At 59.7% G+C, this 25,730-nt stretch overlaps 3 protein-coding genes across 4 annotated transcripts; 1 reads left to right on the top strand and 2 right to left on the bottom strand.

Moving 5' to 3' along the window:
* Positions 1-1,830: 1,830 nt before the first annotated feature.
* CCT7 (chaperonin containing TCP1 subunit 7) lies at positions 1,831-14,578 on the bottom strand. Its single transcript, XM_035547463.1, has 12 exons — positions 14,280-14,578; positions 12,554-12,707; positions 11,148-11,254; positions 10,566-10,691; positions 9,631-9,683; positions 8,531-8,702; positions 7,214-7,378; positions 5,985-6,173; positions 5,275-5,372; positions 4,518-4,650; positions 3,221-3,427; positions 1,831-2,434 (listed from the first exon to the last, which is right to left on the bottom strand). Exons 1-12 carry the CDS (start codon positions 14,439-14,441, stop codon positions 2,210-2,212), a joined length of 1,791 nt encoding a protein of 596 aa, XP_035403356.1. The 5' UTR covers positions 14,442-14,578; the 3' UTR covers positions 1,831-2,209.
* Positions 14,579-14,671: 93 nt separating this feature from the next.
* On the top strand, positions 14,672-17,322 carry PRADC1 (protease associated domain containing 1). The gene is made up of 5 exons (XM_050710562.1): positions 14,672-14,739; positions 15,276-15,379; positions 15,746-15,855; positions 16,391-16,558; positions 16,782-17,322. Exons 1-5 carry the CDS (start codon positions 14,685-14,687, stop codon positions 16,900-16,902), a joined length of 558 nt encoding a protein of 185 aa, XP_050566519.1. The 5' UTR covers positions 14,672-14,684; the 3' UTR covers positions 16,903-17,322.
* A 1,350-nt stretch (positions 17,323-18,672) lies between these two features.
* Positions 18,673-25,135, bottom strand: SMYD5 (SMYD family member 5). 2 transcript variants are annotated; one of them, XM_035547331.2, is made up of 13 exons: positions 25,026-25,135; positions 24,631-24,739; positions 23,829-23,968; positions 23,479-23,600; positions 22,697-22,766; positions 22,148-22,252; positions 21,603-21,665; positions 21,327-21,397; positions 20,929-21,035; positions 19,862-19,918; positions 19,384-19,478; positions 19,038-19,108; positions 18,673-18,891 (listed from the first exon to the last, which is right to left on the bottom strand). In XM_035547331.2, the coding sequence occupies exons 1-13, from the start codon at positions 25,113-25,115 to the stop codon at positions 18,753-18,755; spliced, it is 1,239 nt and encodes a 412-aa protein (XP_035403224.1). In that variant the 5' UTR covers positions 25,116-25,135; the 3' UTR covers positions 18,673-18,752. The 2 variants fall into 2 exon arrangements, with proteins under 2 accessions (XP_035403224.1, XP_050566391.1); XM_050710434.1 differs by lacking the exon at positions 19,862-19,918 and having other exon boundaries at positions 18,674-18,891.
* Between the last annotated feature and the right edge of the window lie 595 nt (positions 25,136-25,730).

The raw sequence follows: 25,730 nt of genomic DNA on the forward strand, positions 1-25,730 counted from the left end.
ATCCAGCCTCAGGACCGAGCCCCGAGGGGGCAGGATCCGGGCTGGGGCCGGGGCCAAGCGGGTGCAATGGTGGGGGCGGGCGGGATCGCTGTGGGGCAGCGAGGGCAACGCACACTTGCTTCGAGATAATCAGCGGAGGGGCTCCCCGAGGGACAGACACACGTCCCGCATCGCAATCGTTGCCCTACAGCACTTCCCTTGGTGGCTGCTCCAGCCGAAGCTCAGCCCCGGCGAGCGATGCCCGAGGCGCTCTGTACAGTGTCCCCGTCCCACCCCCACCCCAAAAGTTAGCGATTTTGCCTCCTGAGTTATTTTTTTAACTCTCTATAAATCTAGGTCTATTTTAGTCTTTCGCAGCGATGTGCCAGTGTCTGGAGAACCAAACGTCCCTTCCCCCCCCCCACATCCCACGGCCGCGCCGCCCCCGATGCTAAAATGGGTCCCCGACGCTGGAGGTGCCGGAGGAGGGGGGTGGCCGCGGTGGCTCCGGGGGTGGCAGCGGGGTGTCCCCGCGGCTGCTGCCCCTCGGCCGCGGGCCCCCGTGGTTTTAGCACTTTGGTTGGTACTATCACCTGTAGACGCACTTTGATGTTGTTGCTTTGAAACTTTGCCGAGTGTAAACAATGTGTATTTAAAGAATTACAAAAAAAAAGAAAAAAAAGAAAAAAAAAAGCGTGTAAAGAGCTATTTTATGATTCGGCGTTGAATAAAGACTCTTGAGACCGAGGTGGGGTTTTTGCTCACCCCGGGGCTACCAGGAACCCAGGCCAGCGCATGTACCCCTGAGTCCAGCACCAAACCAGTGCGACCAGTTGCTGCTCCAGGCTTACTGGAGGCAGCCCTCCCGCCGTTACTTCCCTCTCCCCGTGGGCACAGGGCATTCAGGAGCGTTTGGCAGCGCCCAGCTGCAAGATGCTGCCAGAGCCCAGAGTCAGCGACGAGCACAGGGAGAGCTCGAACCCAAGCCCAACTGCCAGGGGCTGAAAAGAGCCGAGCTCCTCGCAGAGGATCCAGCAGCACCCAGCCGTAGGGCAGGAGCCGGGGCCAGGAGCCAAGGGCACGGCCAAGGCTGCGCTGCCACGCGCGGGGCAGCTTGCAGGGATGTCGCCAACCGCTCCCAAACCCGCTCGACGCCCAACCCCTGCTTTCACACCTCCCAGCTGGAGAGCAGAGGTGTTTTCTCTCCGGAGCGTTGGTGTTTTAACGGCCAGGCTAAGAAACTAAGGCAGGAGGGTTTTTACACAAGGGCTGCAACTGCCCCCGCTTTTGAAGTACAACGTGCTGCACAGAGCAGGTAACAGGACAGCTCGAGTGGAAGCGACCCACAGAGATCACGTCCAACTGCATGGCAGCGCTTTATGAGCAGTAACGCGTTTGGTGGTGTAACAGAGCATCAGCTCGACTAATTAAGTGAGATCTCGAAGGTATATCAGATCTCAAAGGGCTGATAACAGACATAAATTTCTCCCCCTGCCTTCCATTTACGTTTTCAAGCGACCTGCCCCACCTCCAGAGCCCCAGCCCGTGTCCCCCTGCTCCCTGGTGGGGAAGCCCCAGCCCCAGGACCATCGCTGAAGCCCCACCAGCCCCACGTCTCCTCCCCACAGCCCCCAGCCAGGGCTGGAGCTGTTGGAGCACTCCCCTGGCACCCCAGCACCAGCTTCCATCGAAGAAAAGGCAGGACGCAAGCAGCCCGTTAGGCAAACGCAAGTCCCTGAGCCGTATCGATAGGGAAAATGGGGGAAAAAAAATGGTTTAAAGGTACAACAACCTCAAGCTACCACCCTGTAGAATAAAGCAAGCAGCAAAGAGAAGAAAGCCACCAAAGCCTGCCACGGAAACACTGCCATTCGTTTATTGAGCCCGGGTTCAAACCCCCAGCAGAAAGACGTATAAATACAAAGAAACCCCAGGCGTGCTCGCCGCGCTGCCTGCCAGCATCGAGGAGGGCTCTGCCCAGCACGGCTTCCGCGGGGCGAGCCTCGGGGGATCAGTGCTGTGTAGGAAATGTTGGGGCAGGGCACCTCGCAGGAGGCTGCCGCTGCCCCTGCCAAGATTCGACTCTAATTAAACGAGGCCAGTGGTTGCCTGCGAACCCTCGAAGTGACCATCTGGTAAAGGGCCTGTTAATTAAGCTAGGAATCGTTTCCCATCTGCACGCTGGAGGAGAGCCCCAGCCGCGTCGGGACGCCGGAAGGGAGAGCGGGGTTCAGTGGTTGTGGGGCCTGCCTCGGCCCCGGCCCCGGCCGCCGGGAGGGGCGTCCACGGTGGAGCGGGGGTTCTTGATGGTCTCGTCGACGGACACGATGAGGCAGGCGGCCTCCGAGGCGGCCGTCAGCGCGTTGATGCGCACGACGGCCGGCTCCCACACGCAGGCCTCGAAGTTGTCGGCGATGTCCTCGTTGTTGACGTCCACGCCGTACCACATGCCTCCCTGGCAGGAGAGAGAAGGGGAGAAGCTCTGGTTACAGGGCGGAGCAGTTCAGGGATGACGTCCCGAGAAGCAAGGGCATGCAAACACTCGAGGAGATGAAGACTGGACCTTGCTGTACGAAGGCGGGGGGGGAAATTTGAGGAGAACACGAGGAAAAAAGGCTCAGCTGTCAGCCAACAGTGGCAGCGAAGCCTCACAGGACAGGAAACTTGCTCCATTTCACAAAGAAGCTGCCGAACGCTTCACAACCGCCTTCCACCTCGCTGTTGTCTCATCCCCTTACCCACAGCCGCTCGTTTCAGAGCAGTCCCCCCAACGCCGCTGTCATCTGCAGCGTGACACGCGACACAGGTGATGCCACAGCGACACAACTGCTGCTAAAGGGCACGAGCAGCAAACCGAGACCTAACTGCCTGAATTAGGGCCTCACGTGCACACGCTCCGCAACATCTGAAGCGATCGCAAGTAATCGGGGACCTCCAGTCTGCAGCTCCCCTGGAAAACACACCGCGGAGCCAACGTTTCCACTAATTACTTTCATGTTTAATACAGAAGCCTCCCTCCTGACAAACGAGGCATTTTTAACAAGCAAATCAGAACTCCCAGCTCTAAAAAAAGTCACCCGGCAGCTGCGATCAAAGGGAAAACACATCATTTCCCCTCACAGCAACCTGCCGCAAGCCCACACTGCATCTGAAAACAAAACCCAGCATTTCATCAAAGGGGACACGAGCCCAGCAGAAACGTAGAGGAATTACAGCGGCTCTGCCAAGGGCGGGCACCCACCTGCGCGTGCTTGGCTCGCAGCTTGTTCAGGATGTTGGTGGCATCGAAGCCCGCGTTGTCACAGAGCTGGCGGGGAATGATCTCAAGGGCTTTAGCGTAAGCTCCTATCAGCAGCTGCTGCTTGCCCGGAATGGTCCTGGAGTAGTCCCGGAGGTATTTGGAGAGCTCCATCTCTATCGCGCCACCGCCGGCGACCACCGAGTCGTTCTGGAAAAAGACAGGGAAAAGAGGTGACGCTCGCGCTCCTGTCCCGGGAACGGGGAGAGCAGGAAAGCCCCTCTCCCAGGAGCGTCCTGCGGCGGGGCAACGCAGGCACTGCAGTCCCAGGGGAAGCCCCCGGCCTGGGCCATCACACTTCAGAAACAGGTCGAGACCCTCAGGTGGCCCCTGCCGGCAGCTCCGTCCCGTGGTTGGGCGACGCTGTGCCAGCGAGGGCACGGCAGACCACAGCCTCCCTTGTGCTGCACAAGCACCCCTCATTTTTGTAAAGCGTTCAGAACTGAAGGTATTCGCAGCAGCGCTTCGCAGCCGAGTTCTCCTACTAGCTATTTTTTCCCTTGCCTGTCTGCTTCAGTAAGTAGAGAGATCAGGATGTTCTTTCTGAAGCCAGAACAGTTCCAAAAATGTTGACATGCTTCCTTCCACGGGCGCTCAGCCTCACAGGAAAAAAAAAAAAAACCACCACACATCGACACATTATCATGCACAACCCAGAAATGCCTGCAGTTAGGGAACACGGGACCAGCAACCCTGCAAGCACGGCACAGTCCCCCACACCTCAGACCCCCCTCTCGGTGCCACCAGCCCACCTTCACACAAGGGGGCGGTCACCAACGCTTATCCCTCCGGGAAGTCACCGAGAGAGGGAGGAATGGGCTTGTAACAGATGAAATTCAGGCACAAAATCAACCTTGCTACTCACATCCACCGCAGACCTACCCAGCACACCCCAAAGACTGCTCCCTGTCAGGGTGAAGGTGCTGACAGAACACGCAGCAACCCAGCCAGGGCAATTGAGTTAAAAACTAAAGAGAAGACAAAGCCAGGCGTGCCTGGAAAGCAGCTGGCAGTGCCGCAGAGAAGACGGCAATCGAGTTAATCAGTCAGGCGCTGCTTGTCTGCACGCTCGGTCTACGGGCTGCGGCTCCCTGCTTCAGCAGAATTCCAGTAGGAGAGACCTCAGCCAGCGCCGGGGGGCGTGAGAGGGCTGCTGGAAGGCGTTACGGCTGTGCCAGGGCTGATCTCCAGCCCCAGGGCCCGCCCAAGCCAGCAGGGAGGCACCTCCGCGGGTCCCTACCTTGATGGCTCTCCGCACTATCATGATGGCATCGTGCAGGGACCGTTCCGTCTCCTCCATGAACTGCTCTGCGCCTCCTCGCAGGATTATCGTGCACGTCTTTGCCTTCGGGCAGCCTGTGAAGAAGTTATACCTGCCAAGGGCACAACACAGCAACGGTTGAGGCGACCAAAAGGCAGCGCCGCTCCTCAGCGGGCTCAGCAGCGACACAGCGCAGCACGAGGACAGAGCAGCTCTTTCCAAGCGAGATTCACGAGTGGAACGCCAGCTGACCCAGGGAAATCTGCTCTCTGCTGCTAAAGGCTTTGCACTAAGCCGGCGCTCTCATTTTCACTTGGCGGGAGCGCAGCAGATGTTCGGAGACGGCCCCAAAAGAGGATTTCTCCTCTAGCAACAGGAAGAACCCCACCGCGCGGTACCCAGCTTCATTTACACCGCGTGAAGTGGCGCCGCGGGACACCAGACGATGCCGCCACCAGGCCCGGAAGGCGCTGCTTTTAAGTTTGAATGAAATACCACCAGGCCTTCTACGCTGCACCAGGGAAAAGATCGTTAAAAAGCACGTAAGAGAGGTAAGGTAAGACTTGAACGAGAGTTGACTGCTGCTCCTCAGCCTCACACAAAGAAGTAACGATGCAGTCTTGCTTTCAGCACCGCCTAGAGAGACGCTCGCACCTGCTAACACTCACACCCTAACTTTTCCAGCTAATATCGGAGTGTTTGCACGGGACTCCAGGCTCGCAGCCGGCACGTTTACCTGTCTCCTCCGATCTGAGTCTCCTCGAAGAGCTCGCATCGGCCCAGCACGTCGTCTGACAGGGCATTCACGCTGGTCTGAATGGAACCGCCGCAGGCCTGCAGGGGAGGAAGATAAGCGTGGCGTTACCAGCACTGACAAACAAGACAAATTCGCCCAGCAGGCTACTGCTCTTCTGCGACAGCCCAGCCTTTTAGCTGATGCAGAACCACCCCGCGGGTCAGATTCAGGCAAAAAAAATCATCTACTTCCCCCCCATCTCGAGTATCTAGGCAGGCTACCAGCAACCGAAGTGACCCTCGACAGCAAAATGAGATTACGCTTCTTTCAAGTGCTGACTCACGGGGCTCTGGGGTCCAGCAGCAACACAAAGGCAGCTCAGAGAAACCCACTCGCAGCAGAACGGGCAAGAAGCAGGGAAAAGAAACTTCTGCCAACGCAGCGTGCAGAACCTAATATGGTGTAACACCCGGGAAACTAAAAAGCAGCGAAGCCGCAGCCAGTTTGTGATCGGTCACTCCACCAAGGAGCAGCTTACTCAGGATGCTACAGCTTTACGCAACGACCGTTTCCTCAAAGAAACCACGTGATTTTTGTTTTCAATCTGCACGTTCAGTCGCTGACCGCGCCCTGTTTTGGGGATGGCATGACCAGCCTGGCACCATTCGAGCTGAATTTCAAGTCTTTACCCCAAGAGCAAGGCAGCTCACCATCATAGTTCTCTTGAGATCTTCCTCCGGGACACGGCCAGCACAAAACATGTCTCTGTCCGCGAAGTACTGAGTAGCCACGTCACCGATAGGAAGCTTGGACAGGACGACTTTGGCTCCCGACTTGTGGATTTTGTCTAGCTTGTCGTACAAGATGTTCCATTCGGCATCCACGATGGCCTGGTAGTCCTGGCAGGGAGGAGAGAAACGGCCAGCACTGGCGTTACAGAGGATTAAACGCACCCCACTGCACCCGGGCTCTTCTAAAGGAAAGGCAGCACTGACGCTGCTCCGCGTGGCCGTGGCAGCCGACGGCTTCCCGAGACTCAGAGGCAGTTTTGGGTCACTCCATCTTACGACGGAGAAGCACGTTTGTTAAAATGCTGCCGGCAGCAGAGCCAAGTAGAAAAAGGGGCTGCGTGACCCAAGAAAAAGGTAGCAACAGCTTGAGAGAGGGAACACGGGAAGGAGGAAGGGATTGTACTGATGTCAGAGGTGTTTACAGAGCCGGGCACAGACACCGGGGCGAAGAAATTCGGCGTTCTCTCAGAAAGGAAAAAGACATGGAGAAACCCCGTGCTTTAGCAGCGCGCCCGTGCTTGACAAGCCTTACACACGAGCCCGCCGCGTTCCAGCTCAGTGAAGCACGGCCACAGGCAGCTAGGAGAGCTGCTGACAGCACGCAGCAACGCCACACGCAGCCGCTGAACGCGACGGGAAGTCGCATTCGCCAAGGCAGCGAGGAGAACCTCAAGGAAACAATTACTGACATCACAGCGGGGCCAAGACCCAAAGAGCAAAGCCCGCGGATTTTTAGACACCGCGGCCATGCAGGAGCCAAGCGCACGCAGCACTTTCCAAGGGGGTCACTCTCTGACACCTCGTTTCTTAAGGTTATGTCCACAAGATGGAAAGAGATCCACTGCCTGAACTGCTACCTCGTTGGCTTAAATACACGCATCTTCTTCCACATTTTGAGTGCCGCTTAATTAAGACTTCCCTGGGAGGCCACTCGTTAGGCATAAAAAAGTCACCACCCAGCTGCTGGCTGTAACTGAGAGCAGAAACACGCCCTAAAGCCTCTGGAACTCAAGGTCTGTTACACTTCCCCCAGCGCAGCGCAGCAGGGACTCTCGGGAGGGACAGATGCGGTCAGAGCGCCCAGCTCCCTGACATTTGCTCCCAGCTGGCAGGCACGAGGAAGGAGAGGCTCCCCTTTCAGCTCTTACCTCCACCGTGTTCACTCTGACTTCAGCGTTGTCCTTCTCCGCTTTGAGCTCCAGCTCCACGTTCAGCAAGGCGATCTTGGGAGACTGGTACTTCTTGGGCTGCATTTCAAACCCGGCGTACGAAAACGTCTTCTTAAAGGCAACTCCGGCCACCAGCTGCGAGTCCTTGAGGAGGGGGAAGTTTGTTAGGCTCAGCCTCCCAAGGTTTTCTCAGCGGGGTTAACAACTCCCACGGGAGACTCCCTGCTTCTCAGTCCTCATTTACAAAGCGCTCACCAACAGCTGTCTCCTTTGATTAACCCACTTTTAAAGCAAATAAGCGGCAAATATTTTCTTCCCTCTGTTCACAGAACCAGCTTCTATCGTTTCCTCCCTATCCCTCACGACGCTGCAGCCGAAGACGCTATACACAATCTTAAGACCGAGGGATGGAGCAATCTGTTCTCCCTCTGATGTCTTTCCCATTTCTGCCCTTTGAAGACAGATACTTCTCATCCACAGCCCCACACCTTTTTTTTTCCCCCCCCGGGTTTGCTTCTACAAGCTCCACCACCATCCCTACGACTGCTCCTCAGCAGGACTACCCTGCCCAACACTGCCCCCTTCAGCGAACTTCTCGACTTCGTGGCTAGGAGAGAAATCCTCAATCCCCTGCGCCTCAATCCCCTGCGCCTCAATCCCCTGCGCCTCAATCCCCTGCGCCTCAATCCCCTGCGCCTCAATCCCCTGCGCCTCAATCCCCTGCGCCTCAATCCCCTGCGCCTCAATCCCCTGCGCCACGGGCATCAAACCTCACTGCGCACTCAGCTCTGCCCAGGGAGCATCCGTCCTTTCACCCTCCTCAGCCAGGCAAAGCCCAGATTTTCTGTGCGTGCTGACAGGGCAGGGTGACCAGGACCCAAAACAAGCCAGCCCCAAAAAGCAGCGTGCTAAGTTATCTGCCCCAGCCACAGACACGTCTCCGAGGAGCCTGAGAGGCGAATACAAGGGCAAAACTGAGACTCCCCCCTGCCCAGGGGGCCGATTTCTGCAAGCCCCAGAATACCGCTAGGCCCAGACACAGGGAGAACAGATGCTGAAACATTCCTAATTCACTAAATCAGGTGTCCGGGCAAGATCATGGGGTAACGGTAACGACTCCTCTCAATGAAAATGCTCGTGAGAAGTGTTTACAGACAGTAACGGCCACAGAATAACGATTCAGAGACTGTGGCAGGCTTTCCCCTCCAGCAGGGGCGGGCCAAGCAGCAGGCCAAACTTCAAAGGGGCTGCAGCCACTGTCCCCTACCCCTCAAGACAGGTTCCGAGAGCACCTACTTCCAGAGCACCTCCTTGCACCTTCTTTATCCCAATCATTTTGAGCTGCAGCAAGTCGTCTAACATCATGACAGCATCCACCACCATCTTGGAAAAAAAGTCCTTGCTCTGGGAGATCAGCTTGGAGCTCAGGGCTGTGGCTGCGCACTTCTCCAGCAGGCTTCTCTGCTCGCTGCAGGGGAGGAAAAGACAAAGCCTTGCTGCTGATTCCTTTCACGAAACCCCAAAACTGCGTGTACGACAGACCCACACGAGGAGGCAGGGATCAGCTCCTGGCCACGGACGGGGAAAGCAGGGCACGTGGAAGCCGAAACAGACTTGTAACGCCTGGACATCAGACCCGTACCAATGGGGCTGGTCGGCTTTTAGATACCACACGCCTGACCAGAACAGGGGGGCTCGGGCACCCTCATCTTCATCCAAAGGTGGTATGAAGTCTGGGACAACTTTAGAGGGATTTAGGTTCTCCGAGCGTTCCCTCGGGTAACACAAGTCGTGGCAGAGCGGGTGATGGAAGGGACACCAGGGAAACAGGAGAGCAGAAAGAGCAAGAATTGTTCTGGTGTATTCAATAGGGCCACACAGCTCAACGTGAAGTTCTACTCGAGGTGCTAGGAAGGTCTAACCACACAGACGAGAGCATAAAATGCAGGGAGAAAGTCACCTCTAGCATTATCATCTCATTTCAGTAATTATTTCATTAATGTTCTTAGCCATTTCCCTTCAGGTACTCGGCAGCTAAGGACGGATTTGGTTTTAAGGGAAGCACCGAGCATTCAACGCTGCCGGTGATTGCACCAAACGCTGCAAGTCTCCGCTGTCACTCGACAGAAGAAACGAGGCCGCTCATTTTGGTACCCAGCCTCCTCCAAGCGCTCGGGAAAACGCTGCCCCACTTCGCTGCAACCCAAGTGCGAGCACGGCCCCTTCCCTGGGGGAGCAGGAAATTCCGAGAGCCCAAGAAAAACCCCGGTGGGGGGCCCCAGCTGCTCATCCCGACCTCAAGAGCTCAGCCAGAGCCCCAGCAGAAGGCAGAAACGCCTCGCAGCCACCAAGCGAAGCCCAGCTACACAACCAGGCCATCCACGAGGGAGACTTACTCTTTGTCTTCCTTCTTCACGGAAACAGCGATGTCTTTGATCTTGTTCACAGCCTGCCAAAACACAAGCCAACAGCTGGGTTAACGACTCGTGCCTGTGAGCTGAGCAGATCTCCAACTTCCCTTTGTATTTGACGCCGTCTTTTATTCCCTCCCTCAACATAACCGAAGTTTCAAGCACTTCACTGTTCCAACCCTTCCAGCAGAGCAGCTGTAAGAAACCCAGCAAGTTTAAGAGAAAGGGGAGAGGCTCAAAGCTGCGCTGCTGCTTTCAGCGGAGATCTGGGAAGCCCCATCCACACACACACACACCAGACAACCAGCAGCAGCACGGACAGCTAAGAACGTTTATACACAACCTCACCCCACGCTCTGAGCAGAGCTCCCAGATCCCACCTGCCGTACTATTTCCTGTTTTAATTACCAGAAGCTTACTGCGGTCGTTAAGAGGCTTCTTCCTTTTCAACCCATAAAAATAACGCCTTTGAAAAACTCCGGTGGGATTTCGAACCGTTATCTCTGCGCATTTAAGAGCCTCCCAACCCAGTTCTCCAATCCACCAAGGCATTACAACCAGGGGAGTTAACCCCCAGAGAAGATTCAGCCTGACTGACTGATTTGCTTCGCGAGACGTAAGGCGTACAAGGAGCAGCAGAGACCAGGAAGTGAATTTTCCCGCCTATTCGTTCTTCCTTGGAGGAAAAAACAGAGAGGGGAACAGCGCCCCAGAGGCAGGGGCTGGCAATAACAGCTGGGTGATACCACAGAACAGCTGATGCTTGCAGCAGGACCCCAGGAGATCGCTACTGTCACCCCCACTCGGCTTCACCACTGGCTCTGGCCTGGAAGAACGGTTTTATTTTATCCCCCTCCTCCCCTGGCACAGGCTGCGCCCCCCCCCCAGACGCTCTGGCAGAGCACGCGGCGCCGCCTTACCAGCTGCGTCGCCGTGCGGAAGGCACGGATGATGATCTGAGGATGGAGGCCTTCCTCCACGTAGGGCTTCACCTGCTTCAGGAACTCGGCAGCGAGCAGAGTGACGGACGTGGTGCCATCGCCGACCTGCGCGGACAGGGAAGGTTTTGTGTCACCGCCCGCAGAGCTGCCGGGGTAAGGGCTTCAAAACCACACGCAGGGGCTTCCTGAGGAGCGCAGGCGGCGCAACCTTCTCTGCTCACGCATCCGCAGCTGGATTCTTTGGTTATTGTGAACCACTGGGTTCACACTCCGTCCCGTTTGAGGGCGCGGTGACATCTCCCACCTCCCACTTCCCCGTGCTCATCAGATGGGAACTCGGCGCTTTGAAATTCCCAACCCCCTTCCCACCTCTGGCGGAAACAGCACACGGGATCGCAAAGCTACCACGAGAACAAAAGCGGCAGTAACGAAGCCAAGCTAAACGTCAGCACTGCGTGATCGATCCCCCCCCCAGCTAACGCCAAGCGCACACCGGTGCCAGCAGGAGCCAGCCCGCTGCTGCCTTTCGTGCCTCCGCACACAGCCGGGCCGCCCTCCTACCTCGGCATCCTGAGACTTGGCGATGTCCACCAACGTCTTCGCGGCCGGGTGGACAACGTCCAGGAGCTTCAGGATGGTGGCGCCGTCGTTCGAGATGGTGGCTTTGCCTGCAATGGATTTAGACGAGGAAATCAAGCTCGGCTGCCCCAAATACAGCCCTCAGCACCGCAAAAGGGACGCGTCAGCGCGCTGGGGAGCTTTGCAGACCTCAAGGGACTTGAATACGAGAGTAACACCAACCAGCCAGCCCCGCTGGGCTCCATCACTGTGAATTTCGCCGAGTTGAAACCACCACAGGCTGTAACCCCAAACTTCCGTTTAAAATTATTTATTTTCAGCCAAACTACTGCGTTGTTTTTTCTCTTCCGTGTGACCTGCAACGCGGTCACCGCGATATTTTAACACAGCCAGACACAGAGCTGTTAAGCTGGCTGACACGGACGGCACGACAGAGGGGGAGAGCCCAGGACGGCCGTTGCACAGAGCGTCAGCAGGAAAAATCCCACAGTGACAGCGTCCTTTTAGCCCGGTTCTGGAGCAAATTAAGCGTAGCTTGTCAAAGTGCAGAACGAGTCTCCGCAACAGTTAAGGGAGAGGCTTTAAATTCATCTCCCTCTACTTCTGAACAGTCTTCAAGTTAAAAAACAAAAAACAAAAACTTATACTCTAGCCTGATACTCACCTAAAGAAAGAGGCTAGAAAGCACATTATCCATAGAGTAATTTTAAAATTTAAATTAAATTTAAACAATATTGAAATTTCAAGTGACATTTTTAAATGCAATTATCATAGTTCGCGTTTGTAAAAAATATTAAAAGAGTTCTAAGACCTTACAGTAACAGGGATTAAAAAAACCCGCTCTTTTAGTGGCTCGAAGCAAGTCTTTTCAGAGGGGTGAGTCTCATCCCTCATCACACAAAAAATAAGCCCAGTAACATTCACTGACCCCACGCTCGCTCAGCCAAACCAAGAGCTAACCAACCCCACGCGAATTATGAGCCTCGTTATAAAAACGATGGGATGGGGGGCAGAGGGCGAGAGAGAGAGTCAGGGATACCCGAGGATCACGCCCAGGACACCCAGCTCCTCCTTCCTGCCACAGATGTGCGTCGAGTCACCCTAACCCTGGATCTCAGCAGCCTCCCAACGAAAGCAGAGGCGCCCGAACCCCGGGGCAGCAGGCAGGTGGGACACCTGCGACAGCTGGGGCCAGAACCAAGGCGTTGAACCGAGCCCTGAGCCAGGGGCTGCCCCCCTGCCTTGGGAGCCGAGACGAGTACGGGGCAGAGAAGTTGAATCCTGTACAAACGCTTACGTTGGTTTAACAGACGTGAAGGTGCGAACTGAATCGCGTTACAGAACGCCCGCCAGCAGCAAGAGGCGCCTGGCTGAGGAGGGCTGCTTACCCCGGTCATCCACGATGAGCTTGTCCATGCCCCGCGGCCCCAGCGTGGTGCGCACGGCCTCGGCGATCACCTGGCAGGCATTGATGTTGCTGACGAGCTGGGGGATCCCCTGCGAGGTGTCAGTGCCCTCCTTCAGCAGGATAACCGGTGTCGGCTGGAGGAGAACACACGGCAGGGCTGGTACCCCGATCTGAGCGGTCTGCGTTCAGCCCAGAGCTGCCTCTGGCGCAGCCCAGCACGAGCCCACCGCACGAGGCCAAGGCCAAAACCTACAGACCCCTCAAACCCCTCTGCCCAGAGGGCACCAGTCACACTGCTTTTGACCCCACTGCTCCAAAGCGGGGCTCCAAGCCCTTCCGCGGGGTAACTGCAATTCACCCAGATGCCTCCAGCACGCCCCCTCCCTGGGAGCAGCCTGTAACTGTCCACAAGACTTCTCGGCTTCCCTCACTGCAGCGCAGCTCCCTGAGGTTGATTTTGATGCCAGATTGGAGAGGACAGCACATGCAGTAATCGCTAAGCCGGCAGGATGTTCGGCACAACAGAATCACAGAACAATTACGGCTGGAAAAGCCCTCCGAGCTCGTCTGGTCCAACCACCCCCTTACCACCACTGTCACCCACTGAACCACACCCCCAAGCACCACGTCCAACCTTCCCTTGAACACCCCCAGGGACGGTGACACCACCACCTCCCTGTCACCCCATCCCTGCACCTGGCCCCTCTTCCTGAGAAGAAATGTCTCCTCATTTCCCACCTGAACCTCCCCTGGCACAGCTTGAGGCCATTCCCTCTGGTCCTATCACTGGTTACCTGTGAGAAGAGGCCGACCCCCAGCTCCCCACACCTCCCTTTCAGGCAGTTGCAGAGAGCAATGAGGTCTGCCCTGAGCCTCCCCTTCCCCAGCCCAAACACCCCCAGTTCCCTCAGCCGCTCCTCACAGGACTTGTGCTCCAGCTTCACAGCCCTTCTCTGGGCAGGCTCCAGGGCCTCGATGTCCTTCTGGTACTAACGGCCCTTTCCCTGCCACATCTCAAGCCACAGCCCATGCGACCCCAAGGAGAACAACTGGAGAACAATGCGTTCAGAGAGGACGCGGTAGACGAACGCAAACTAAGTGACCACACCTGCCTGATGCCAAACAGGGAGAGAGGTCTCAGAAACACAGGCAGGGCCTAGAGGGCATCGAAGCCCCCAGCAGGCTCCTCTCTGTGCTCCACGAACCCACTGCCAGGTTTCACAAAGGGAACCAGACGGCACGGCCCCAAGTCCAGCCACAGCCCCAGTTTGTTACCCCCAGCTTTAACCAGGCCGAGAGCAGAACCACAGGACAACCACCGCGCACACGACCACCGCCGAGGGCCTGGTGACGAGCCGAGGGCTGGGAGTGCCACAGCCAGCCCCGTCCTCGAAGCCCCACGCGAAGGGAACCGCCCGGCGCCCTCCCGCACCCCCCGGGGGACGGATCCCAACGGGGGAGCAAACCCCGCACCCCCCCGTCCCCGGACTACAACTCCCGGCAGGCCCCGCGGCCGCCCCCCAAGCCCGGGCCTAGCCCCCCGCCCGCCGCCCGGCCCCCGCAGGCCCGGCCGCGCCGCCATCAGCGGGCCCAAAGCGCGGCGGAACCCGCCGCATCCCCGCCTGCGATGGCCCCCGGAGGGCGGCGGAGGCCGGGCGGGGCGGCGGCGGGGCGGATGGCGGCGGATGGCGGCGGATGGCGCTCACCATCATCCCGGCGGCGCTCCTCGCGGCGGCTCCCGGCTGCGGCAGGCCCCGCGCCCACAATGCCCCGCGCGTTGCTAGGCAACCACTTCCGGCCGCGCTCGGTGGTGCGGGGAGGCCAGAGCGGGCCCCGCCGGGGGCGCCCTTCTGTCCCCCGATGACCATAGAGAGGCAGCGACGGGACGAAGGCTCACTATTTTGCAGGGGGCGCGGCCTGCGACGAGCAGCGCAGGCGGGTGGCTCTTTATTTGGCAGGCCCGCTGGAGGACCGAGGCGGCCGGCACTGACAACGCCCCCCTCGGCCTCTCAGGAGATTGACAGCGACGCCGCCCAATGGGAAGGCGAGATGGGGGCAGCGCGGCCAATGGGAGCGGCGCGGGGGCGAGCGGGGCGGGGCCGGGCGCAGCCATGCTCCGCCGCTCGCTGTGGCTCTGCCTCTGCCTCTGCTCCTGCCCGGCCCGCGGTGAGCGGCCCCCGGCACCCCCGGGGACCCCCGGGAACCCCCCCCCGGAGAACACCGGAGACCCCCGGGCACCCTCGGGGCCGGGACCAGGCGCTGCCGGAGGGTGCGGGGCCCGCCCGGCCCAGCCCAGCCCAGCCCCCCTCAGGGCTCCCCCAGCGCCCCTCAGATCCCCTCAGCCCCCTTCAGAGCCCTTCAGCCCCCTCAGCTCCCGTCAGCGCCCCCCATCTCCCCTAAGCCCCCCACAGGGCCCCCCAGCGCCCCTCAGATCCCCTCAGCCCCCTCCAACCCCCTTCAGAGCCCCTCAGCCCCCCTCAGGGCCCTTCAGCCCCCTCAGCCCCCCTCCACCCCCTTCAGAGCCCCTCAACCCCCCTCAGCGCCCCTCAGCGCCCCTCAGCTTCCCTCAGCACCTGCCCGGGTTCTGTTTTTTGTGGTTCTTTGTTTTTTGTTCTTTGTTTTTTTTTTTTTTTTTTTTAATTTTTCAGGAGTTTTGTGTTGCCTCGGCCTCTCACTGCTCTCTTCCCCCCCCCCCCCCCCAGCAGGTCTGCGCATCCACGAGTACCTGTACTTCCAAGTGCTGAGCCCTGGAGACATCCGCTACATCTTCACGGCCACGCCGGCCAAGGATTTCGGCGGGGTGTTTGTAAGTACGGCGATGAACGCGGGTCCCATCCCGACATTTCACCACGGGGGTGTTTGTAAGCATGGGAATAAACGCGGGTCCCGTCCTGACATTTCACTGCGGGGCCCCCACCTTGACATTTCACCACTTCAGGGCCCGCTGACGTGAAGGTTTTTATGGAAAAGGAGCTAATCGCTTTTCCGCAAGCCTTCCCATGGAAGGAGGGAGGTGCTGGAGAGGCAGCTGGCAGCCCTAAAGCTCCCCAGGACACATCCCACAGGGGGACGAGCGGGGCAGGGGGCAGCGGGACGGAGGGGTGGGGGCAGCAGCGGTCCTGCTTCCCCCCCCCCCCCTCCCCGCTCAGCCCTGCCTGTCTTGTTCTCGGAGAACACAAGGTACGACCAGATCCACCTGGTCCCAGCGGATCCCCCCGAAGCCTGCGGAGAGCTGAACAATGGCGTCTTCATCCAGGACCAGATCGCCTTGGTGGAGCGGGGGTAGGTCTGCGCTGCGGGAGCTGCGGGGCAGGAGGGAGCTGCCCGTGGGGCAGTGGGTGGCAGTGCCAGGGCCCAGACACGTGCTGCCGTCACCCCCAGCTTCTTCCTGTGACCTTATCCACGTGTGGAAAACGGGGGGGGGGGGGATGCTTTCAGCCCTGAGCATTTTGTGTGGCAGCTCTTAGAAGACAGTTGGAAAAAGCTGTATTTTTTTTTTTTTCTCCCTTAGGAGAAAGTGGCCCAGCAAGCAAAACGTGGGCAGTCGCGTCCTTAAAAATAGACGCAGAGAGGTCTATTTTTATTTATCTGAGTCCGATTTACGCAAAGAGGCGTTGGGAGTGGCACGGTGACAGGGAGGCAGTCCCTGCCCTGGGCGCCTCCAGCACTTGCTGTCTCAGCGGTGCCACCTCCCGCTGCCCTGCCGGCTGCGGAGGCTGAACCAGAGGCAGATACCCACACGCCTCCCGGCTTCGCTCCCCCCCAACGCCATCAGCCCTGCGGCTGCTGACGCGAGATTTACGCTTCCGTGCCCCAGGGGCTGCTCGTTCCTGTCGAAGACGCGCGTGATCCAGGAGCACGGAGGGCGGGCGGTGATCATCGCGGACAACGCCTACGATAACGACAGCTTCTACATCGAGATGATCCAGGACAGCACCAGGAGGACGGCCGACATCCCCGCGCTCTTCCTCCTGGGCAGGGACGGGTAGGTGCCTCGGCCGAGGGGCCTTTGGTTGGCCCGAGCCTCACGGGAAGGGCTGAATAAGTCCCGTTCCCGCTGAACGGGGGAGGTCCCCGTCTCCCACCCAAGCTTTGGGCCAGATTTTTGGTGGGTTTTGTCACGTTTCATCCAGTTTCGGAGCTGGCTGGCGGCCTGTGCTGTGCGCTGGGGCTCCGCTCTCCCTCCCACCTTGCCTTTATCCTCGCAGGTACATGATCAGGCGCTCGCTGGAGCAGCACGGGCTCCCGTGGGCCGTCATCTCCATCCCCGTCAACGTCACCAGCATCCCGACGTACGAGATGATGCAGCCCCCCTGGACCTTCTGGTAGCGGCGGGAGGCCGCGGCAGAGCGAGGACTTTGGGGGGCGGGGGGGGGGGACCCCTGGAGCTCGCCCCGGGGACCGGCTGTGAGGACAGGACCCCCGCTGTGCTCCCGAAATCCCACCTCCCGGCCCGACGGGAAGATCCTCGTGCCGGCGTGGAGCTGGGCAAAACCCCAGCGCCCAGGGTGGGACCTCGAGCAACCTTTGCAGAGACTTCTTGGGAGGGAGGGGACGGCCCGGCGCTTCCCCGAGGAACACTTTAACGATGCCAACGGCGCGCTGCTGATTCCGAGGGGCGCGGTATTACACGGAGGCAGCCCGCAGGGGAGGGGAGGGGGCGGCTGATACGGGCTCGGTCTGTACTAGCAGGGCTCGCCCGGCCCCTGTGTATTTTTGTCTGAGCTAATGAAGTTTTAGAGGAAGGGGGGGGGGTTTCCTCTTTTTTTTTTTTTTTCAGCAGCTGTGCATAAAAGAACAATTCCATCCCCTTTTTTTTTCCCCCCCCCAAGTATGCCTCCCAAGCTGCCTCCTGCGACTGCGGCAGGGCTTACGTCTGCCCTCAGCCCTCCCCGCGCCCCCAAACCACCCTAAACCGCAGCCTTTTTTTGTACCTGCTCTCGCCCCCCCCCCCCCCCCCCCCCACGTAACCGCACAGACGACGCAGCCCTGGGTCTCACCAGGCTCAGTTTATTACCGACACCCAAGGGCGCGGGGCTGGCAGGGACGGTCGTGGCGGAGGCGCCCAGCTGCAGCGTCGCCCTCGGTCCCACAAACCGCCGCCGGCCCGGAGGAAACGGGCTGGAAAACAGCTCCAAAAAACAAATAACAAAAAAAAAAAAACACATAGGGTGGGGGGAAAAAAAAAAATAAAATACCCCCGGGTGCTTCCCAGCCCCTCACGGGGAGCCGTTTCCTTCCCCCTACAGCCGCGTGGACACCGCCCGCCCCAGCACCCAGCTACGGGACGGGCGACGTCTCGGTGCGGGGCCCCGGTAGCGAGCGTCCTTCTTCCCCCGCGGAAGCAGGAGGCCGCCCCTCGCGCTCACCCTCCTCCCGCCAGCCTGGGGGACGGCTCGCCGCGAAACCCCCAAACGTTTCCTGGGCTTTGGGGCTGGATTTGCTTGCGCGACCCAGCCTGTGGCAGCGGCAGCCCCCCCCCCCCCCCCCCCCCCAGAAGAGCCCAGCAAGGCCGCGTCGGCCGAAGGCTGGGGCTGAGGCAGGGAGGACTGATGGCCCGCGCTCGGGTGCCTGAGCCGCCCCGAGGCACTTTTGCCCCACCTTCACGCCCGTTTCGCCCCTCGCTCGCTGCTCGCCGAGCTCAAGGCGTGGAACGGAGCACAGACGAGGCCCCCCCCGGCTCCTCGGTGCGTAGATAGTGCTAACACAGACATTAAATAGTACCCCTCGTGCGCACACACACGCGCGCGCTCTCCCCTCGTCCCTGCGGGGTAGGAAAGGACGCGCCCCTCCGCGCCCGGCACGGACCCGGGAGCAGCCTCGGGGGGGTGGCCGCAGCGGGAGCACCGCGCTGTGCCCTACCCCGGGGCCTCTCCGGCTTCCCCCGCGACCACCAGCCGGCCCCTTGGGACACCGGGACGAGGCAGGGGGCTGCTGGCTCACACCCGGTCCTCGCAGGGAGGGTGGGGGGGGCCTCGCACGCACAGAGCACGAGGGCAGGTGGAAGCGGGGCCCGCCTCCGGCTCCCCCCGCGCTGCCCCACGCCGACAGAGCCTCTCCCGCCCCCCCCCACCCCCACCCCGACCCCACAACACAACCCTGTTTTAATATTAAAGCTGCTGCCTCGGGGAGGACCCTTTCCTCTCTCCCGTCCCTCTCCTCTCGCCCCGGGGCCAGGATCACACGTCGGTCATCTCGTCCTCCAGCTCGGCGTCGTCCGTCTCCCCTTCGCCCTCCTCCTCCTCGTCCGACGTCACGTCGGGGTCGTCGGCTTGCGCCAGGCACTTGGGACACGAGCAGGCGAACAAATAGTTCTCCCTGGGGGAGGGGGGCGGGAGAAAAGAGGGAGGGAGGTGAGACGGGCACAGGTCTAACGAGGCAGAGGGTCAGGGCGGCCCGCAGGGGGCTAAAACGATGACGCTCAGCTGTGGCGGGGGGCGTCTGCCCCTTCAGGCAGCCCCTACCTGAGTATCTTGTTGCGGCTGTGTCTGCTCCGCTCCCTCTGACAGCAGTCCAGGTAACTGATGCAGATCTCCTGCGAGCAAAGAGAAAAGGGCCGGGCTGAGAGCCGCTTCCTAGGAACCCAAAGCAGCACAGGTCGTACCGGTCACCCCAAAAGCCACGTGGGAACGTGGGGTCAGGCGGCGCCCACGCGGAATGAGGCTCCAATTCACCACAGCCAGGGAACCGCCCTGCGCCAGGACAACGCAAGAGGTACAGGACTGGGGTTTGTGGCGAACGTAGGGGACGTGGAGGTCTCCGCCGAGCTGCGCCCCCGCCCCAGGTTTCGCCCACGCGCGCCCGTCTCACCTCTCCTGCTTCGATGTCCTCCAGAGCCGTCAGATGCAGGAGGAAGTTGTTGTCCGGGAAGGACGTCTCGGCGTTGGGGATGCAGCTGTGGTTACCTGGGGGGAACACCAACCACCGCTGCCAGCGCTTCTCCAGACAAAGGGAACGTCCGGGAACCCAAAACAGCCGGCGGGGCTTGTGCCAGCCGTCCCACGCGGCTCAGGACCGGGCCGGTTTCGCTGGCCGAACCCTGCTCCTTCGGCTACCGGTGGCCAGGGGCATGGGGGAAGCAGTGCCTCCAACCGGGAGGGGCCGCAGCCGGGCGAAGGGTATGGCAGCGCAACGCTGCAGCCACCCCACCTGCGCTGGGGACGCCAGCGCTGCACTGTCCGCTCACCCTGGGGACTAGGAAAAGGTGGATCAGGCCGGCACGGCGCGACCGGCACGGCGCGACCCTCCCCGGGCTGCCGGTTCCTCTCGCAGCCCTCGCGTTACTTACAGCAGCTCTGCAGCACGTAGAGACCCGACCCCTCGCAGTTGAGGAACTCCCCCGATTCTGCAGCAGAGAGGGGGGGGGGTAAAGGAAGGCTTTGTGGGGGCTGTCCTGGCTCTGCCACACGCGCGCAGCACGAAGAGAACGCCCCCAGCCAGCGCTGCTTTTCGGGGTGGTTTCCAAAGCCCCGCTCCCTTCCCGCCGGGAGAAACGGAGGAGCGGGTCTGGCCGGGCCGTTCACTTTCCCTGCGGCAGCCCACGCGCTGCTGTGCTCTGCACTGGCAGCTCGAACAGCGCTGGGTATCACGCCGGCGTCGCGCCCGCTGCTGAGCGGGGCTGGCGCAGCATCGGGACTCTCCCTGACCCTCCTGGGGGGTGGGCAAGGAAGCGAGGAAGGGACATCCCCAGGGCAGCTGACCTAAAGCAGCCCAAGGGACGTCCCGCGCCACACGGTGCCACGCTCAGCAATAAACGGTGGGAAAAGGAAGAAGAGGGGAGGGGTGGGCTCTGGTGAAAACGTCCGTCCTCCCGAACACCGGCTACGTGCGTTGAGGCCCTGCTTCCAGGAGGCGGCCAAGCGTCGCTCGTTTGTGGCAAGTAGAGAGTAATTTCTTTCCTCTGCGCTTCCACGCAGCCCTGGTTTTTTTTCCCCCTTTCCCCCCCCCTCTTCCCCTTTAGTTAAATTGTTTAATTAATAATAATCTCTCCCTAATAATTATTTGCTCCCATTAATTAAATTACCCTTATCTCAACCCGTGAGTTGTTTCTTTCCTTTCCTTCCTCCCCTCCTCTTCTGAGGGGGGAGCGAGAGAGCGGTTGCGGTGGAGTTCCAGCTGCCCGGCACGGTAAAACCACCACAAGGACGCGAAGATCTGCGCCCCCCCCCGTTCGAGCGCGCGCGCTCCCTGCCTGTCCCTGTCCTCAGCCAAATAAACGGCACGGGCGGGTCTCCGAGCGCTGAGCGTGTTTTTCCGAACGGGATCCCTCAGGTCAGCCTTCTGACCGCGCCGACCTCGGCGGAGCCGCGCGCGCGGCGCTGTCAGAGGCTGCCCGCGGCCGCAGCAGGCCCTCACCCTTCTCGATGTCCTTGTAGAGTTGGTCGATGAAGGCGTCCAGCTCCTCCCGCTGCAGCATGGGGAGATCCAGCGCGTCACAAGCGTGCACCCACTGGCTCAGAGAGCTGCCGGGAAGCGGGACAAACGCCGTTACAGCCCCGCGGCGCCGCTGGGGCACGGTGGGACCTCACGTGGGGGATCTAAGGGTAAACTCAGGGGCTTCGAGTGGCCACGGTCTGGCAGAGGGGCACCAGAGGGTTGGACAGAGCTGAAATGAAGGACTGCTTTTAAGTTTGCTCCCACCTCTCGTGTCCAAACCCAGACGTTACCTGGGCCAATGCAGATTTGCAGGCTGTGCACCCTCTCCACGCCCCATTTGCACAGCCCTGCAACAAGCACCCAGGAAGCCCCATTACCTGGTTCCTATGCCTTGGCCGTTGGTCCCAACGAGGGCAAAGAGAGACCGAAAGCCTTCTGGAGTGAACCACTGCAGAAGGGAGACGAGAAATCAGCTGAGGCCAGGCCAGTCTGCAGCAGCACCTCACCCTGCGTGCGCCTCAAACCCCACCGGGAGCTTTGGGGGAAGCAAGAAAAAGGGGCAGAGTCCCAGGGCAGGCGTGACCCAGGGGAACTGGCACCCAAAGGAAGGTCCTGCCATGCTCCTGAGCTAGCTGGCAGGTAACTCAACTCACCCTGCTGAGATGCTCATCGTAAAGGGCTTCGGTGAAGAGCAAACGCAGCAGCTCCAGCTGGCCCTGGCGGAACATGGGAACACCATTAGGGCGGATCGCCACCACGGGGAGTCAGACCCAGGCTGACAGCCGAGCCCAGCACAGCGCAGGAGGCTCAGGAGTCAGGTTCCTCGTCCTTCCCTGCAAGGCTGGAGCTTGATGTCCTTAGAGCAGCAAAAAGCCACTCATTTTAGCAGCAAAAGCCACCTGCTGAGGTGATATTCAGCAGCTAAATATCACCCTGTCCCGTTCCCAGAGCTGAAGCACCCCCACAACAGAAGGAACGGCAGGTTCTGCTGCAGCATCGTAACCCCAAAGCCCTCTAAGCAATCCGCTTCCCCTCTGCCAGCTCAGCCAGCCCCAAACAGAGCTCCGCACCCTACTCTGTGCCGAGGACTTCCAGTGCCTCCCATCCCAGCCTCAACAGGGCCCCTGACGCAGGCAAGAAGAGGGCAGGTTGGAGAACTCCCAACATTCAACATACCCAAGCGCTGCCAAGCTCTTACCTTAAATTTGTCCCCCAGCAGTTTGTGCGCAATCTCCTCTTCCTCGTTTGCTGTCTTACTGCAGAACTGGGAGAAGGCCTTGATCCACCAGTCCTTGTCCTTAGCCTGAAACAGGAATCAAGCAAACACACTGCACCGACACCGCTTTCTTCCCCTGCCAGGAGAGCGGGAGGAGAGGACGAGCCCCGCTGAGCTCAGAGGTGTCCAGCCTGCTTTTCTGTCCAGCCACCAGAAGCAGTTGCACGGCAGTAGTTTACTGCCAGCGAAAGCATCAAGAAAGCCAGGCCAAAGAACCAGAGCCAAAGGAAGGGTTCCGTCCTGCCTAATTAATTTGGTATGGAAAAAAAAAAGATCTGCTTGGCTCAGGACACTGAAGCCTCCTCTGCTGCCTGCTGCCTCTACAACCAGGGATCGCTAGACATTGAAATCTCTTCAAGAAGGAAAGCGCTCTGCCAGCTGCTGGAAAAGAGATCGGTCCCTGGGAATAACAGCCACAGCAGGAGGAAGAAACCTCACACCAGCAGCCGTGGACTCGAACTACAGCCGTACCTGTTTGACAGTGGCAACCATCCGGGCCATCAGCATGATGCTGGAAGTCTCCGGCGGATAATGCATGTTTCTGGAGAATAACAGAGAAGAAAGATGAGATCAGTGCTGGTATGGAAAGAAAAATCTGGAGGGAGGCAGGGGCAGCTGCTATCTTTGTGGTCAGGCCTGAACTCATCACCAAAGCAGCCAGCCCAGTGCCACTGCATGGGCACCCAGCGCTGCTCAGGGAAAGAAGCCTGCACCCTCCTTGCAGCTCAGAGGATACAAATAATCCCCTACAACTCTGCTAAACCAGAGCCCAGGGAATAGTCCTGGTCCCACACAAAGCCAAAGACTGCAACAAGAGCTGGGGTTTGTGACCAGGTTTGGGGCAAGGACGTCACTTCTCCCCTCTGTGCCCATTTTGTCCTTTGCAAGCAGGGACAGCAATTTATGTACGTGCAGGAGTTCTGTGAGGCGGATCTCCAAGCAGATGGAGAAGTGCAGGCATGCTATAAAATTGCAGGAGTGAGCAATATGCAGCTCAGGACTCTGTAGCCCTTTACTGGATAAAAAATAAGAACTGCTCAGCCCGTGTCCAAACCTCAGCACCGCCGACACAAATTCAGGTAGGGCTGCAGAGCAGAGCAGCATCCCACAGCCACCAGGTCCCTCCAGCCACCCCATGCAGGGATGCAAAGTAAGAACGGTCTTCAGCCCTGGTCCCAAGTTAGTGTCACCCAGCCTGTGACACTAGAGCCACCGCCTCTGCCCGTGGAGCAACAGGCAGGTCGATCCCCTACCTCCATGCCTCCTGCAGCTTGTTGAGGGGGTGCGTGGGGTCATCACGGGACGGGCCGAGGCAGAGGACCTGGTGGTACTGCTCCAAAGCGGCCTGCCTGCATTCGGCACTGCAGTACGTCACCTAGAGCGAGGGGCACAGCGCCCAGCGTTGGCTACAGCGGCAGGAAAAGGGCTCCTGGGCCCTGCTGTGTCCCCTCCCTGACCGTCTGAGCCCCAGCTCTTTAGCGATGCAGAAAGGGAAAGGCAGACACCCATCTTGGGGAAGAAGGCTGGACTGAGGGCCTGGCCAGATGCTATAAAGGAGTCAGCGACCCCAGCCAGGCCACGATCCCTCCCGGTAGCCCCATACCTGGCAGCGGGGACACTGCTGGTGCAGGTCTTTCCGGATGCTGCACTGCTCCGGGTGAGGCAGCACCAGGGAGCTCTTCCCCAGCAGCCGCTGGGCGTTTTCCTCCGCCGTCTCCAAAGCCCGCAGGCAGTGATCGCAGGCTGTGGGGAGAAAACACAACCAGACACCCAGTGAGACGTGTGTTTAAGGGCCATATGATACACAAGACAAGCATGCTCACAGCCCGGTGTTTAAGGGACTTATGATACACGTGACAGGCATCCTCATTTTGCTGATCTCTGGTACAGCTCAGCAGACAGCAGGGTCTACGTAGGGCATGGCTCGGCTTGTGTACAAACCCCACTTTTGCATTTCTTTTCTCAAAGTCACACCACATCTTCTCCTTCTGCCCTAGACCCAAAAGCACCAGCCCAGCAGAGCAGTTTAAGCCACATACACTAAAAAAGTTTAAATCCTTGCTCTTCCAACCAGTGCTCTGCATTTTCACACCTCCAGAGAACACTGGCATCCTTGTGGGCTGTACCCTGTGCTGGGGTAATCGGGATCGGCACCCAAACCACCCAAAAATCGGGGTCTTCACCCTCCCAGTGGCACGTGGTGCTTTTTTCCAGCTCGATGGCTGGGTGGTTATCCCCTCAAACCACGCCTGCTCCTTCAGCTTGTCGACAGCTCAGCGCAAAGCAAAATGCCAGCAGTGCCGCACGCCTGCCGGTGCCGAAACCAACCCAAAACCCCTTCCTTTGGAGAGAAAAAAAAAAAAAAGGCAAGTTGTTGATGAAGCCGGCGGCTGCCATCGCCTCACCTCGGTAGTTGTACAGGGCGTTCCAGAGGAACTGGGAGGCCACCACCGGCTGCTCCACGAAGACGGTCTCCCCTTTGCGGATGCTCCTGGTGGCGAACAAGCCTTTCCCCTGCGAGGGATGAAACGTGGTTCACGGGAGCCGGGAAGGGGCCATGCACCCCAAACCGAACCCCACCGGGGAGGTTTTCACCCCAAAACCGAGCCCACCCGGGCACGGCGCTGGCTGAGGCGAGGCGGGGTGCGACCCCACCGAGGCGGCGCCGAGGCTTTTCCCCCTCTACCAACTGGATCCGCTGGGATCCATCAGGGCTGTGGTGGCACCGAGGGGCCAAGGGAAGGAAGGAGGAGAGCTGAGGGACAGCGGGAGGGCAGGACGCCCCTCGGGCCGGGCTCACCTTGGCGCTGCTGATGAACCGAGCCTCGGCCGCGGCCCCGGGCTGGGCTCCCGCCGCGGAGCCGCACACGTCCCCCGCCGCGGCGGCCATCTTCGGGCGGCGACTTCCCCGCTCTGACCCGCCGGGGGCGGGAAGCGCTTCCTCCTCCTCCTCCTCCTTCTCTTTCTCCTCCTCCTCTTCCTCCTTCTCCTCCTCTTTTTCCTTCTCCTCACCGGCCCGGGGCCGCGGCCGCCCTTACCCCTTCAGCCCCGCGGCCGGAGGGCGCACGGGGGCCAGCCGCCATCTTAGCCCTCCCCTCACCTCGCCGCCACCCTGGTCCCCTCCAAAAACAAAAACAAAAAAACCACCTCAAAAAATCCTCCAAACGGGGCCGGGGAGCCTCCACTGTCAGCCGGGAGCGCGACTGGCTCTCCACTATAAATTTCTGTTTTATTTTAACCACCCTGACGGGGAGGGACAGCACCTCTCAGGCGAGAAGGCGCTGTGCCCCTCTCGGTGTGAGGAGACGTCCAGCTGCCCTCAAAGCTGGCCCAGCCTTCTGCAAAATAAACACAAAATTTACACACGTTAACATGCGCCCTTGCTTTCCCTTGCTTGGCCGTCTGCAAAAACCTAAAATCCATGAAAACAGAGAGTTTAGTTGTATTTAATCGTACTTTAATTCATGCCGGCGCTGCCAGAGCCCGCTTCCACTCAGCCCCCACC

The sequence above is a fragment of the Cygnus atratus genome, chromosome 4, assembly GCF_013377495.2.
Source record: "Cygnus atratus isolate AKBS03 ecotype Queensland, Australia chromosome 4, CAtr_DNAZoo_HiC_assembly, whole genome shotgun sequence".
NCBI classification, from domain to species: domain Eukaryota; kingdom Metazoa; phylum Chordata; class Aves; order Anseriformes; family Anatidae; genus Cygnus; species Cygnus atratus.